At 41.3% G+C, this 16,790-nt stretch overlaps 1 protein-coding gene across 1 annotated transcript in view; it reads left to right on the forward strand.

Moving 5' to 3' along the window:
• The window catches only part of MIOX (myo-inositol oxygenase), a 44,168-nt gene that overhangs the window by 16,059 nt on the left and 11,319 nt on the right, over nt 1-16,790 (forward strand). Inside the window, exons 4-5 of the mRNA XM_069762076.1 lie at nt 5,503-5,665; nt 10,628-10,695. Of these exons, the coding sequence (XP_069618177.1) occupies nt 5,503-5,665; nt 10,628-10,695 (231 nt within the window). The remainder of the gene's footprint in view (nt 1-5,502; nt 5,666-10,627; nt 10,696-16,790) is intronic.

The following is a 16,790-nucleotide window of genomic DNA, read 5'->3' on the forward strand; positions in this document are numbered from 1 at the left end:
TCATGACTCTGTTGTTGGGTGTCCCGGGACCAGTGGCTCCTTCCCAGATCCTAATACTAGGAGTGCTCTAACTTGCCCTCTTCCTCAGATTACTTTTGATGGTGAAGATGTCTGGGCCACATACCTTGCTTAAGCTCCTGAACCCGCCCTCAGTCTGTAGCCTTCCTCACCCAGGGAAGAGGGGAGTAGTAGTGTACCGCAATACACCTACCAGACTAACAAGCTGATACAAATAGGGATAACGAAATATACCAAACATACAAAACACTCACACAGACAACAGAGGAATGCATTGGGGAGTAGAAGATGGGTTTAAACCGAAGTAGGATAATAATGTGTGCAAAAACTGTAAAGCGCTTGGAATATGTTAGCGCTATATAAAAATAAAGATTATTATTATTAGATTAAAGTAGGAGAATAAAGGGAATTATCACACACTGAAAACCCAGCAATAGTCACAGATAAATCCACCAAACACTTTCTACAATAACAACCACCAAGAACCTCCAGCCATGCAGCCAAAAGCTACTCTGACAATGAGTGCTAGCCAGGGCCCAGATTATATAAGAGATGGGAGTGGCTAACAGTGCACAGCTGCCTGAGAGCCTTAAGGCTATGTGTACACGTTGCGGATTTTGGTGCGGATTTGACGCTGCGGATCCGCAGCAGTTTTCCATGCGTTGTACAGTACCATATAAACGTATTGAAAACAAAATCCGCAGTGCACATGCTGCGGGGAAAAAACACGCAGAAACGCACCGGGGTTTTTTTCCGCAGCATGTCAATTCTTTGTGCAGATTCCTCAGCGGTTTACACCTGCTCCTCAATAGAATCTGCAAGTGTAAAACCGCAGGTGGAATCCGCACAAAAACCACCGCAAATCCTCAGGTAATCCGCAGTGCGGTTTACCTGCAGATTTTGCAAAAACAGTGCGGAAAAATCCGCACACCAATCCGCAACGTGTGCGCATAGCCTAACACAGGAAAGCTTCCAGGAACTCTCAACTGAGCAGATTAACCCCTGCACTACTAGAAGAAACTTGCACCGTTTAATATGAAGGTGAAGTGCTTCTAATCAGTGCAGGAGTAGGAGAAATCATACGCTGCGGTCTTCTGGCTCCTCTCTGTCGAGGTAAACCCATGACATTGCCACTATCTCGTAAAGGAATGCATGTAGAATGTATACAAAATGTATAGTAAACAATCTGAATTTAAGTTTAATCTCGTGTCTTAGGTGCAACGGTACTATTGATAACTAATAGTTACTTAACAAACAGTGACTGATAGCAGTATTGATTGTCTGAGAATATTGTTTTCATTTTCATGATGAGATCTGCATCATGTTCTTTTCTCACATTGCCTAAATTCAGATCACATAGGTCAATGTTCAGAGTTAAATTGTGCAAATGTCTCTATAAGTATTTTATCAAGTAGAAATGTTATAACTTAGGCTTTGTTTATATCTTCTTTATTCAAGGTTCATATTGGTATACTGTATGTACACAACATATATTTTGTTTTACAACGGGAGTCAAATGTTGGCATATGCTACTGTACAGTATACAATGGCATATGCTGGAGTCTTCTGACAGAGGTATATGCCAGGGAATATTCATGGGAAACATTTTTGGGAAGCAAGAGCAAGTAAAAAAGGAAAAAAATATATTGCAAGTCTGACTGTCAGATTGAAGGGGGGCACTGTGTAATGGGAGAATCTTGCCATTGGCCACCTTTGCACTATGATGTGTATTAAGGCTGTCTTGTGAAGGATTAGAGGTGTGTGGTGTACACTGCACAAAGATTAGCTATTATGTGCCAGCTCAGCATATGGTGAAAGTTGCTGTTAGCCAGTGCAGGGTGTCTTCATGGCACCATGGTGATGTAATGAGGTAGTAGCTCCTTGCCTTCCCTGCTGTAGAGTTTCCAACCATTCAAATATTTCTGGATAGTCTATAAAAAAGGACACTCTGTGATAAAAATATGTACAGTATGTATCCACCCCTTCACATCATGCGTCGTACATGTACTGCGCACGTCGTGTCCCTCCCTTGATGTGGGCTCCGGCACTGAGTCCACACCTTTCTCAGCCCATGTCAGCTGTTTTTATATTTTGTGATATTGTGGTTGATGAGAAGGAATGGGTGTAGCAGTTTCACTCCTCAAGCAGTGTTCTCTGGCATGCAGAGAAGGTGTACTCCCGACAACGGGAGCGGAAATACCAGTGACTCATCGACACCTGTGCGGAAGTAAAGTATAGCCTATGGCCTCAGAAGGGCAGAACATTGAGGAGGAGCAACAGGAGATGGTGTGCACAGGCGCACAATTTAATCTCAAACACCCGATGTCACAGGGACATAGAAATGTTAAGGGGAGGAGAAATATATGCTAATAAAGTGTGTAAGGCTGTGACAGAGACTGTCGTATACCTTCCCCTGAAGACAACGATTGTAAAATATGTATTGTGACATGTGGTTTTATTGTATTTTTGAGAGTTGTAAAATGTAGAATTGCATAGATTATGGGTACTACTTTATGTGGTTCTGTAATGTAATGTACACTGTGAGTAATGTGTTGTGCATAGGGAAAGTATAGAAGTAGATTTAGGACATAAGGTTTAGTATAGGGCTTAGAGGGAAGGTTGGGAAAGGAGTTATGCAGTGGTGAACATATTAGTAGTATGATATAGTGTGCAGGTTAGAATTCAGTTAACATGTTTTGGACCCGCCCAGCATAGGAAGGGGTCAGGTCAGACAAAAAGGGGGAACATTTCCTGATTACATCAGACACAGATAGTGTTCAATATTGGAGATAAGAGAATAAAGTTCAAAGGCAGTGGGCTGGAGGCACGAGAAGTATCTATTGTTCTGGCAGTACGGAATCCTGTGGAACTTTCTGCGGACATTCCTGGAACATCCAGAGCCTCGGGAACAAGTCAGTGGCTATGGAAACTGCTGACAACTCTTCCATAATATTGAAGATTGACACGGAAAAGCGTGAGTACTGCGGAGCCACACAGAGAATTCCTGGGGCTGAAGGAACTAGTAAGTGGCGGTATAGTTCAGGCTGAACAAACGGAGAACATGAAAGTATATTGTGCTATGTTGAAATGGTTAAGCTGAACCGAGCGTCCCCTAATTTATGTGCGGCTGCTCCAAGATCTGGAAACATGGAGACAGAGGAGGCCTGCGGCCGAAACATGAGTGTTCTGCACCACACACATAGCACACATGAACTGGGGCATGTTTTACTTGTAAGGAGCCAGGGTGACATGAGGCAGCTCCTCGACCATGACTACCGCTCTGCACACCTTATAAGTGCAGAGGCAGCGTTTTCTTCGTGCCAGCAACCTCCCCAGAGCTTGGAAGTGCTCATTAACATAAAGTCATAAAAGATTCTTTTTTTGCAACAACGCATGAGATGTGAGACAGACAGGTATCATTTTTTCATTCTGTCTATAACCTGTATGACCATATTATTGTTTTACCTAACTGAAATGTGGTGACAGATTCCCTTAACTGGAGCAAGAGCAAGCATGGTCAACTATAATATTCAAGATCCTAAATATGTAGCTGGAGCACATATGGGCGACGACACTATTCAAACACCTCAATATATGATCAGTCGGGGTCTCACAGCTGGGACCCCCACCTCTGAGCTCCTTTGTTTTTATCAGCCCCATTTGGCTGCATGCTCAAATGCCATATTCAAATGCTCATGGTTGTTAAAGACCAATCTAGTGATGATGGGAATTCCATGGATTGGAACCCCAGTGATCATACAGTTATACCCTACTCAAGGACAGGTGAAAAGTGTTCTTACAAAGACATTTTCCACTTCCCAATGAAGGCTTGAAATCTGTGGATCAACTAAACTATTGATGAGAACGCTAATGGGCTAATTATTTGATTTAATAAACCTATATTTCATGTGCTTTATATTCCCATGAGAACTGTGTTCTGCATTGAAATCCAAAAAGCTGTGCATGGTGCTGATGTGACGCCGCTCTACCACTATTGCCCACCAATATCCCTTGTGCAGCTAACGTAAGATGATCGATGTCATGCTATAACCACAGGTCCCCTTGATTTGGATCCGGAGAGTATAGAGAATGGAATAACTGTGTATTGCACATATCCAGAGGCTACAGATAGCGCCCACAGATCCAGGATAGGCAGAACCAGTTTGAAACATTACTATGCATCCATGACCATCAAAGTGTGCTTAGTGGGTGAATATTATCTATGGTAACCACATTTTTAAACAAAGTGGACATCTAGAACACAACGATGTGGATAACTTTTAAAGAATGCAATTACAACCATGTTTCATCTTTACATTAAGAAACAATTTAGCTCCAATTGGCGTATTTCAGGGACACTAATAACAGACTTTTTAGCCACAATATTATTGGACAAGTTTTCCTTTTTAACTATTTTTTAATGCTATGCAAAAATCATATTAAAATAAAATGCTAAATATTATAATTATTTAGCAGTCAGTTCAAAATGTTAAAACTCATGAATGATAGAACCAGTGTGTCTGTTTACAGCCTGGTGCAAAAGGATGAGTTTATCTACTAGATGAAATCAGTACAATAGGAGGTGAGGAATTATAATGACAGCTTTATTGTTTGTTTAATAGGTCTAGATTAGGAAGGCCTATACAGACAGAGGCAATAGAGAGAGCAGAAAATGAATGTATGACATCAGAAAAGTATGTCTCCACAATTGACAGAAAAAATCTCAAAAATGCTAAAAAGATTATTACCAGCTGACCTAAAGGCAACTGAAGGGTTCTTGGTGACGAGAAAGTCATTCCTGCCCATGTGCCACAGTCAAAATTCAAGTAAGAAAGTGATGCTGCATCCGGTTTCCAAATAAAATAGCAAGCATTGCCCAATATTTTAAAATTGTGACATTCTCAGGTATATCCAAAAAAATATGTACCGGTAATTATTTTTCCTACAACAGTTCAGACCATACCCATGAAAATGGATTCAATCTTTTAGAATATACCTGAAAATGTTGGAATAAAGCTTACTATTTTATTTGGAAAACGGTTGGAGCATCACATTCTTACTAGAAAAAAACTGTGCTGCATATTATCTGTAGTTTAAAAGCTGTCTAGCCCCAATCCAGACATGGCACTGGTCTTTGGCCACTGCGTGGAAGAAGGAGGGCCACCTCTAACTTGCTGGCATCCAGAGGCCTTTTTTTTAATTTTCTGGCCTTGGGTGACATTGTGTATGCATCACGCTGCACCAATGATGTCATTCCAGGCCAGCTAATCGAAAGAGGAGCCATGGACTTTGGCAGGTGAGAAGCTGTACTCCTCAGCCCTGTGGCGCAGAATTCACACAAACTCTTGCAGATAAAATAGAGCATCCATGGGAACAATTCAAATGATGCATCCATAATATTATATTAGTATGAATAGTAGGTCTCCTCGGCTTATGATTTGTGTGCTGTAACATCTTAAAATGTTATATCAATTTTCTATCCAGCACGCTCTCTGGAGTTCTTGTACACATAAAAAGATGAGTGTGATGGAGGCTTTAAGTTTGCTAGATAATCTAGTGGATGAATCTGATCCTGATGTGGATTTCCCAAACTCCTTCCATGCGTACCAAACAGCAGAGGGTATCCGCAAGGCTCACCCAGACAAAGGTATAAACATGCTATAAAAAATACCTGCTGACAAATACTGTGTACAAAAATATAGAATGAAACTTGCATCAACAAATTATTCATACACATCCTGTAACGGATGCAAACGTTTTGTGCAGCAGCTGTTCAACTGTGTTAAGGCTGGGTTCACACGTTGCTTTTTTTGCTGCTAAAACCTAATCGCTTGGCAGTAAAAAAAAAAGCTGCTGGTTTTTCTGGCTTTTTTGCTGCTTTTCTTGCTGCGTTATTCAGGATCCCAATGTTGAGCTTTACTTCCACCATACAAGCATGAACAAGAAAGTTGTTAGACTGGGCTGTGGGCCAAGCTTGACATTAGGGTATCCGTGAGTCACAGTAGCTTAAATGTTAACTTAACCTTCTCGCCAACCAACACCCTTTCTCCAAACTCTTTTCCAAATACCTGTTGCGGTGACCATTGTTGAATAAAAAACTTTACACTGAAATTGGATTAAATGGCCACAGCAGCCTTTTATTAACATTTAACAAAACGATTTAACAATAAAGTTCAAAAAGGGGGGTGTGGTCCTCGAAGCCCCAAACGCCTAATCGTAAGTATCCAACAGCCCACCATGGCCCCAGGTCAAGTCTTACCCCCAGCCGCTAAGCACCAGCTCTGGGGCAGATGATAACCAACCTGTCCGAACCACTAAACAATTGACGGGTCCCTTGATTAACCCTTCCATAGGATTGACCCCGTCCAACTGAAATTCCTTATGGGAGTCCAGGACCTCGTGAGATCCCCTCCCTACCAATCCACCATTTCCATTTCCACCAATTAGAGGACCTTCCCTCCATGCCACGCTGCCAAACGAAATTTGCTAGCAAAGTGTACATACCCAACCAAATCGACTCTAGCCATCTCAACCTCCACACCAGCATGATCTAAACTGTAACAAAAAAAAAAGACAGGGAGGGTGGGTGGGAGCTGTTTCTGTCTGGTGAGTACCTGACTGGTTGACTCACCAATATGGCTACCCCCCTATATAAGCCCACCTTTTTCAAATCCCTCTGTCCCCTCCCCATCAGTGACCTCATCACCCCTGCATTCACATTAACCCCCTATTTACCCTCTGCACAAAACGCTCATTATCCCACGTCTCCTTGTCATGTCAGCCTCCCCTTGAAGGGCCGGTGGCCCAGTATGGCCTCACTTCACCGCACATCACCACCCAGCATCGCGCAGGCTTGCTGCTCTCTGTTAACTAAAGCAATGCAGGAGCTGTGCTGGGTGGTGAAATGTGGTGAAACTCCACCTACAGCCCAGTCACTCAGGGAGACTAGGTCCCGCCTCGGTGATGCCAAGTCAGGTTCCAATTCCAGAAGTTGACATGATATCACTGGACATCAGAGGCAGCTGCAGCCGGGTGTCATGTGATGGGGATGAGAAATAGTGCTGCTCATTTTTTATCGATCTGCCCACTACACATTGTAGTGGACAATCTCTTTAAAACCAGATAACCCCTTGTACTAATTTGATCCCACAAACCTTTTGGACAGTAATGATATTGTGTATGTAATATGTGCAATTTTGTAACAATGTTGAACAATTCCAATGCATCTAAAGTGAAAACATACAATGTTTGCAGTGCTAGTGCATAGCAATGTTTTTCCTGGTTGAGTTTAATACTAGAATCATGTAATATTTTCTGTTATCTACTGTACTTTAGCAAGAAGAGGTGACAGTCGGAGTAGAGTAATGAATGACCCAAGAATCAGACTACATATATACCCGATGTGTTGATGCTAAACAAGACTTAAAATAAAATAAAAAATATATATTTTACTTTCCCTTTGAGAAATGTTTGTTCTGAACAAAAGGGTATACAGTACTGTGCGAAAGTTTTAGGCAGGCATGCAAAAAATGCTACAAAGTAAGAACACTTTAAAAAAAAATAGAAGTGTTAAAGGGATATTCCAGATTTGGCACAAAAGTCTGCAACCATTCTTCAAAAACCTGACCGGCACATCCAAACATAGACTAAGTGTGAACAGGTGCTGAACCTAGAGTCGCCAACTCGTATATAGTTAAGTAAATAAGGCAGCACACTGCAGCGCTAGAACATGCAAACTTGAAATACGAAATTTGAACTGCATTACTGCACTAGAAATATGAAAAATGAGAGCGTTTAGCGCATAAAAATGGCCAATTTTATGTGTACCTGGTAGCCTCTTTACGGCATCTCTCTTATACCAGGTCCTACACTTGCCTTACCTCGCTGAGAATAAACGTCTCCATCTGAATGGGTACATGTGAAACCTCTTCCTAGACTAAAATTCTCTCTCTCTGTGGAGGGGTATTGGACCTGCTGTAATAAAACACCTGTGGCTAGGAGGCGGAGTGCACGATCAGAAGGCTAAAGAATACATTTCAAAAACCTGACCGTCACATCCAAACATAGACTAAGTGTGAACAGGTGCTGAACCTAGAGTCGCCAACTCGTATATAGTTAAGTAAATAAGGCAGCACACTGCAGCGCTAGAACATGCAAACTTGAAATACGAAATTTGAACTGCATTACTGCACTAGAAATATGAAAAATGAGAGCGTTTAGCGCATAAAAATGGCCAATTTTATGTGTACCTGGTAGCCCCTTTACGGCATCTCTCTTATACCAGGTGCAGTAACAGTGCATGCTGTCATGATTCTTCGGTGCCAGCTCTGGGAGCAGGCAGTCATGTGACCACAAGTATACAATGTGCATACTCCTGGCCACATTCCAACTAGAAGTCTGCTGCCTCACTCAGTACAAGTGAATTGAGCGACGTTGCAAGTGCCTAGTCTGAATATGGTCGGAAGTATGTATATCACATACTTGGGGTCACATGACCGCCTGCACTCACCGCTGGCATTTGAGAATTCTGGCAGCACGCGGCATGCACTTTATGTGACTTCAAACTTTCGAAACCTCACAGAGTGACTGAAAACTTTTGTGCCAAACCTGGACAACCCCATTAATAGTTTGCACTTGTTAACTAATAAAAATAAAGCGATTGATCACATGAGAAATCTAAATCAAATCAATATTTAGTATGACATTTTCCTTCAAAACATTGTGAAAGCATCATTTTTTCTAGGGACATCTCCACGCAATTTTTGAGGAACTCAACAGGGAGGTTGCCTCAAACATCTTGGAGAACTAACCACAGATCTGTGAATGTTGGCTTTTACAAATTCTTTAGCCTTGTGTAATCCTAGACAGACTTGATTTTGTGATAAAGGTTCTATGGGGGCCATATCATCACTCCCAGGACTCCATATATTTTTCTTTAATCTGAATTCTTAAATGACATTGGCTGTATGTTTGGGATTGTTGTGTTGCTGCAGAATAAATTTGGAACCAATCAGATTGCTCCCTGATTATATTGAATAATTGATAATAATGTCTGGATTTTCAGAATTTGCTACATTTGCTGAAATGCGGCCCCAAACATTCAATAATCTTCCACCATGCTTCACTGTTGCCTGTACTTATGAGTGTGCTGCTCTGCAACACTTTGGCAAACAAACTACCTACAACCAAATATTCCCAATTTTATTTTGACTCATCAATTTTTCTGCACCCTCCATGTTTTTGTGAATTGTTGAGTAGCTTTGCCTTGTTTTAATGACAAATATATAGCTTTTTGGTCTCAATGTTTCTGCATCCATGGTCCTCTACATTGTCGATTTCTTATTAATAAAAATACACCAATGTTATCCGGGTAGCAATAAATAAATGATAGTAAAAACACTTATAAAATTTATCTATAAAAATCTATTAATAAAGAGGACCCAGAAAACACCCAGTGTACTAGTGGTGTAGTGAAACACTACAAAAGATTAAAAGATCAAGCTCTTCACATGGTAAAAAGATCCAAAAATCAATCAAGACAAGAATATAATCGAATAAAATATTATTTTATTAAATACCACACATAAAATTACATAATAAAATCGATAAGTCCAATATATGTAACCAAATTATTATTACGTGCCCCTATCAGACTGGCTGGTATAATTTGGATCTCCACAAGGTCCCTACTTAAACCCACTAAAAACGCTGAAAAATATATATAAAAAATATATATGTGAGAAAAAATAAATTTAGTAAGGAATTGATGTAAAAAAATGCCGCGATGTGCATATAAAGTGCCGCAATGTGCATAAAAAATGGCAAATATGGATGCAATACTTTGCATAAGAAATTAAAGTGCTGCAAACTAAGTGCAATTGCAAGGAGGGTAGGTAAAGTAGGGAAACACTTACTTTAATCAATTCGTATATAAACCACTATGGGTAGCCAGGACAATCTGGGGCACCCCGACGCGCGTTTCGGACGCACTGTTCCTTCATCAGGGGGTGTCGATTTCTTGGTGCTTTTTTAGACATGTACAGCATATATTAAAACCCAGTCTGCTTTGAAATCTTTTACTGGGAGACAATAATAATGATAATGCAGTATAAATACCCTGTATGCTGTTGCTGTGCTCAGTCTAGTGATTACATAGCCCCAAACAGAGCCCTGATTTCAACATCATTGAATCTGTGTGGGATTACTTGAAGAGACAGAAGGATTTGCACAAGCCTACATCAACCGAAGATCTGTGGTTGGTTTTCCAAGATGTTTAGAACTATCTCCATGCTAAATTCTTTCAAAAACATTTGCAAGTTTATCTAGAAAAAATTATGATGTTTTGAAGACAAAGGGTGGACACACAAAAATTGATTTGATTTAATTTGATTTCTCTTTTGTTCATTCACTTTGAATTTTGTTAAAGTAAACTATTAATACTGATAGTTTTTAAAGCATTCTTACTTTGAAGCTATTTTTTCCCACACCTGCCTAAAACTTTTGCACAGTACTGTAGCTTTTACCTCTTTACTAGTTGTTAAAATATAGTCTGTTCTTGTTGTCGTTCATCTGCTCCCAGAGATTTACGGTACATATTTTCTTTCTTCAGACTGGTTCCAGTTGGTTGGTTTGTTGCACGATATTGGAAAAATTTTGGCCTTGGAGAATGAGCCTCAGGTAACCCATATAATCGGAAACATACAGTAAATAATATATACTGAATATTACAGTAGTAGGTATTTTTCATACAAAAAAATACTTAGCACATCCTAACAAAATAAAGCATGCATGAACAGGCGCAAACTAGTATCATTGTATATCTTTTACTTTTCTTTGGTTTCTTAACTTTGGAATCTTCAGTGTGTATAAGTTAGTATTAATCCTACTGCCATTTTAATACTATTCACCATACTACAGTATGTTTGAGCTAAGAATTACCGTAGGTCACAGAATAAGACTTTCACTTTTCCAATTGTGACATTCAAGCTTTTTCAATTATCCATAAAAAAGAAAAGGATCCTATCAATGTCTGTAACTCCAGCTTCTGGGCAGCATTGAGGTTTTGCATTTCACAAAATTAGAAATCTTTTACTGGGAGACAATAATAATGCAGTATAACTGCCTTGCTCTACTGCAAGTTTCCACAATCAGTAATGGTTTGGGGAGCTATATTATCTGCTGGTATAGGTCCACTGTGTTTTGTCAAGACCAATGTCAGCATGGCCGTCCACCAGGAAATTTTAGAGCACTTCATGCTTTCCTCTGCCGACAAGCTTTTTCGATTTGGAAATTTCATTCTCTGGCAGGACTTGGCACCTGTCCACACTGCTAAAAGCACCAATACCTGGTTTACAAACAACAGTATCACTGTGCTTGATTGGCCAGCAAACTTGTCTGACCTTAACCCCATAGAGAATCTATGGGGTATTGTCAAGAGGAAGTTTAGAGACACCAGATCCCACAATGGAGAAGAGCTGAAGGCTGCTATTAAAGCAACCTGGGCTTCCATAACACCTCAGCAGCGCCACAGACAGATCGCCTCCATGCCTTGCCGCCGCATTGATGCAGTAATTGATGCAAAAGGAGCCGCGACCAAGTATTGAGTGCATTTACTGAACATATATTTCAGTAGGCCAACATTTCGGATTTTAAAATATTTTTTTCAAGCTGGTGTTATAAAGTATTCTAATTTACTGAGATAATGACTTTGGGGTTTTCATTGGCTGTAAGTCATAATCATCAACATTAACAGAAATAAACACTTGAAATACATCACTCAATTTGTAATGACTCTATATATGACTTTCACTTTTTGTATTGAAGAACTGAAATAAATTAACTGTTTGATGATATTCTAATTTTGTGAGATGCACCTGTATGTCCCTTAGGTGGTATTTGGTACAGTTGAGAGTGTCACATATCTGAAGAAACAGCTGTAAGCCACAAATCAGGTGCCCACAAACCAAGCTATTGGTGGGAACACCCTGATCCATGCTCTGCTGCCAATTCCATGATGTATCTGGAGATCTTCACATAGGCAGTTAGAGCCAGTAGCATCTCAGTCTGCTGTGGGGACAGTAGGATTTCATCATTCATGCAGTTCTATTAATTCCTTCAGTGAACATAAAGGCATGTAATTCACATAGGGTCACCCTGAGATCACATGACCAATCTGAAGAGAAGTATATAATGAATTTTGACATATAAACAACTAAGAAAGGAAATAATATAGCATATACAGTGGGGCAAAAAAGTATTTAGTCAGTCAGCAATAGTGCAAGTTCCACCACTTAAAAAGATGAGAGGCGTCTGTAATTTACATCATAGGTAGACCTCAACTATGGGAGACAAACTGAGAAAAAAAAATCCAGAAAATCACATTGTCTGTTTTTTTTTAACATTTTATTTGCATATTATGGTGGAAAATAAGTATTTGGTCAGAAACAAACAATCAAGATTTCAGGCTCTCACAGACCTGTAACTTCTTCTTTAAGAGTCTCCTCTTTCCTCCACTCATTACCTGTAGTAATGGCACCTGTTTAAACTTGTTATCAGTATAAAAAGACACCTGTGCACACCCTCAAACAGTCTGACTCCAAACTCCACTATGGTGAAGACCAAAGAGCTGTCAAAGGACACCAGAAACAAAATTGTAGCCCTGCACCAGGCTGGGAAGACTGAATCTGCAATAGCCAACCAGCTTGGAGTGAAACAATCTACAGTGGAAGCAATAATTAGAAAATGGAAGACATACAAGACCACTGATAAGCTCCCTCGATCTGGGGCTCCACGCAAAATCCCACCCCGTGGGGTCAGAATGATCACAAGAACGGTGAGCAAAAATCCCAGAACCACGCGGGGGGACCTAGTGAATGAACTGCAGAGAGCTGGGACCAATGTAACAAGGCCTACCATAAGTAACACACTACGCCACCATGGACTCAGATCCTGCAGTGCCAGACGTGTCTCACTGCTTAAGCCAGTACATGTCCGGGCCCGTCTGAAGTTTGCTAGAGAGCATTTGGATGATCCAGAGGAGTTTTGGGAGAATGTCCTATGGTCTGATGAAACCAAATTGGAACTGTTTGGTAGAAACACAACTTGTCGTGTTTGGAGGAAAAAGAATACTGAGTTGCATCCATCAAACACCATACCTACTGTAAAGCATGGTGGTGGAAACATCATGCTTTGGGGCTGTTTCTCTGCAAAGGGGCCAGGACGACTGATCCGGGTACATGAAAGAATGAATGGGGCCATGTATCGTGAGATTTTGAGTGCAAACCTCCTTCCATCAGCAAGGGCATTGAAGATGAAACGTGGCTGGGTCTTTCAACATGACAATGATCCAAAGCACACCGCCAGGGCAACGAAGGAGTGGCTTCGTAAGAAGCATTTCAAGGTCCTGGAGTGGCCTAGCCAGTCTCCAGATCTCAACCCTATAGAAAACTTTTGGAGGGAGTTGAAAGTCCGTGTTGCCAAGCGAAAAGCCAAAAACATCACTGCTCTAGAGGAGATCTGCATGGAGGAATGGGCCAACATACCAACAACAGTGTGTGACAACCTTGTGAAGACTTACAGAAAACGTTTGACCTCTGTCATTGCCAACAAAGAATATATTACAAAGTATTGAGATGAAATTTTGTTTCTGACCAAATACTTATTTTCCACCATAATATGCAAATAAAATGTTAAAAAAACAGACAATGTGATTTTCTGGATTTTTTTTTCTCAGTTTGTCTCCCATAGTTGAGGTCTACCTATGATGTAAATTACAGACGCCTCTCATCTTTTTAAGTGGTGGAACTTGCACTATTGCTGACTGACTAAATACTTTTTTGCCCCACTGTATATATATATATATATATTTTTTTTTTTTTACAAAATTCTGCGTGCACTAATTTGTGAAGGCTGTGCATTTTTACACATATATACACATATACATATCTACAGTGGCAGAATGAATATAAAAGATGATGACAGACATTGGATTTATAATTTCAGCCATATATGTCTAATTATGAAACGTCACCGGGGACTGAGCTGCACAGGAGACTAGTCGGTGTCTCCCTGCTCACTGCCTTAGAGTGACTGGAAGGGCCGATCTCTCCCTACATGAGCATGCAGGGAGAGACCTGTCACTCCAGAGTAGCGGACAGGGAGAAGTTGCAGGGGTCCCATCTATCCAACTAGTCTCCATGGGGATCGATCCCCAGTGGCTTTTTTTTTTTTTTTAACCATTCAATTTTTATTGAGAAAACAGAGTACAATTAAAATGCAACAAGGAAAGGAAAAAGGGGGGAGGAAGGGGGAGGGGAAGAGGCAGACATAAATGTAAATATCCACGATCAAGAATGAAACAAAAAAAAATTACAATATATGGGTGCATACATAGCTATGATATCAAACAATTGAGTCAGCTGGCAGAAGAAGGGGGATGGTGGTCAGGCGAGGAAATAAAGGGTGAGGAGACCCAAGGGTCCCACCACGTAAGGACCTTGTTCTTTTTTGCAAGACAGTCCGCAGTAATCGACTCATAACTAAAGTGCAGATTAATTTTGGATATCAATTCAGGTCTGGAGGGAATATTAGAAGATTTCCAGTGCTTTGCAATACATTGTCGGGCCGCCACAAGAATATTAGAAATAATGGGTTGAAGGGAAGATGGGAAGTCCAAGAGAGATATACCCAATACTGCTAGAGGGCCAGTTAGGTTGATAGGAAGATGGGTCACCTCTGAAAGAATCGCTTCAACCTGACGCCAAAATATTTGCACACTAGGGCAACTCCACCATACATGAGCCAGCGAACCAGAAACACCACAATTTTTCAAGCATAATGGGGAAGAGGAGGGATAAAATTTAGCTAATTTAACAGGAGTGAAGTACCATAGGAGCTGAATTTTTTTGCTTTGTTCGAGGTGACCAAGACACGAAGAGAATTTGGAAGGATGCAGCATAGCCATGCTCCAATCCTCCGGGGAAGCCTCGAATGCAAGGGCATCCTCCCAAGTGGACATAAATGGGAGTCTCTCAGAGAAATCATGGGAGAGGAGGGATTTATAAATGATGGAAATGCCATGATCAATCCACGTGTTTGGTCTGAAAAATCTGTGGATTGGGGTCTCCATACCCAGGGGGGACACGGCCACACCGAAGGAGTTACAATGTTTAAGGAGGCTACGAATTTGGAAATACTGAAAAAAAGCCCTAGGAGGCAAGTTATAGCGAGCAGTGAGGTCCGCAAATGATCTTAGGCCCAACTCATTATAGAGAACATTCACTCGGTGTATTCCGCAGTCCCCCCAGGCAGAGAGAGACAAACCATCTATTGCGTATTCTAATGCTTGAATAGAGACGTAGTCAAATATAAAAGGGAGGTAAGTAGGGCAGAGACCTGTCCAAACCTTAGTGGCGGAGCAAATTGTTTTAAGAGGGGAGCTCCGACTGGGCGGCTGGAGCAAACAGATCTCCAGCAAAAGTTTGAGGGAACCCCTAGGGGCAAAGCACGACTCAATATGGAACCACTGGAGGGAGGAGTTCCCCTCCCACCAAATCTTAAGGGGGTCTAGGAGAGCAGCTTTGTGGTAAAGATAGATATTAGGGGCACCAAGACCTCCCCTGGCATATGGGAGAGACATTAGGGAGCGTTTTATTCTATGTGGCTTGTTATTCCAAATAAAGCGGTCAATAATTGCTTGAAAAGCAGAGAGGTACTTAGAGGGGATAGCGAAGGGGAGGCATCTAAAAAGATATATAAGTTTAGGGAGAATTAACATCTTAGACGTTTGTATCCTAGCCATCCAGGATAGATGAGAGCAGGCAAGCTGGTCAATTTCTTTTTTAATTTCGTGGAGGGTTGAATCACAGTTAAGGCGAACAATGTTTTTAATATGGGTAATTTGAATACCTAGATAAGTGAATCCGAGCGGAGACCATATAAAAGGGTAAATATTTTGGATTTGAAGTTGGAGAGAGGAAGAGATAAATAGGGGAAAAATTGTGGACTTAGACAGATTTAGCTTATAATAGGAGGCTTCAGTAAATTGGGTAAGAATGGAAGACACTGCAGATAGTGACTGTAGAGGAGCAGAGCAAGACAACACCACATCGTCGGCGTAGAGGCCAATTTTGTGCTCCTGACTTCCCACCATTACCCCCCTAATGTCAGGGCATTGCCTCACCGCAGCCGCCAGGGGCTCCATGACTAAAGCAAAGATGATGTGGGAGAGGGGGCAACCCTGCCGGGTCCCATTTGAAATAGAAAATATACGGAATTTAAAGCCGGCTGAGCGAACTGAGGCACAAGGATTGGAATACAAAGCCATAATAGCTGAAAAAATCTGGCCAGTAAGACCAAATTTGTGCAAAGTAGATGCTATATAGCCCCAGTGCACCCGATCGAATGCCTTTTCCGCGTCGAGAGATAGGAACACACTGGAGAGGCTCCGCCTCTCCACCACATCCAGCAGGTCGATCAAGCGTCTCGTACCATCTCTAGTTTGCCTACCCGGGACAAACCCAACCTGGTCTGAGTGAACCAAGGATGGGAGCACCGATAATAACCTATTGGGCCAGACCTTAGCATATATTTTTACATCGCAATTTAGAAGGGCGATGGGACGAAAATTGCCAGGAGAGGTCATAGGTTTCCCAGGTTTAGGAAGTGTCGAAATACAAGCCTCCAGACCCTCTCTCTCAATAGTACCCATAGAGCGCCAGTAGTTAAATAAACGAATGAGAAAAGGAGAGAGGATAGTGAGAAAATGAGAGTAG

The sequence above is a fragment of the Ranitomeya imitator genome, chromosome 4 (assembly GCF_032444005.1).
Source record: "Ranitomeya imitator isolate aRanImi1 chromosome 4, aRanImi1.pri, whole genome shotgun sequence".
Classification (NCBI taxonomy): Eukaryota; Metazoa; Chordata; class Amphibia; order Anura; family Dendrobatidae; genus Ranitomeya; species Ranitomeya imitator.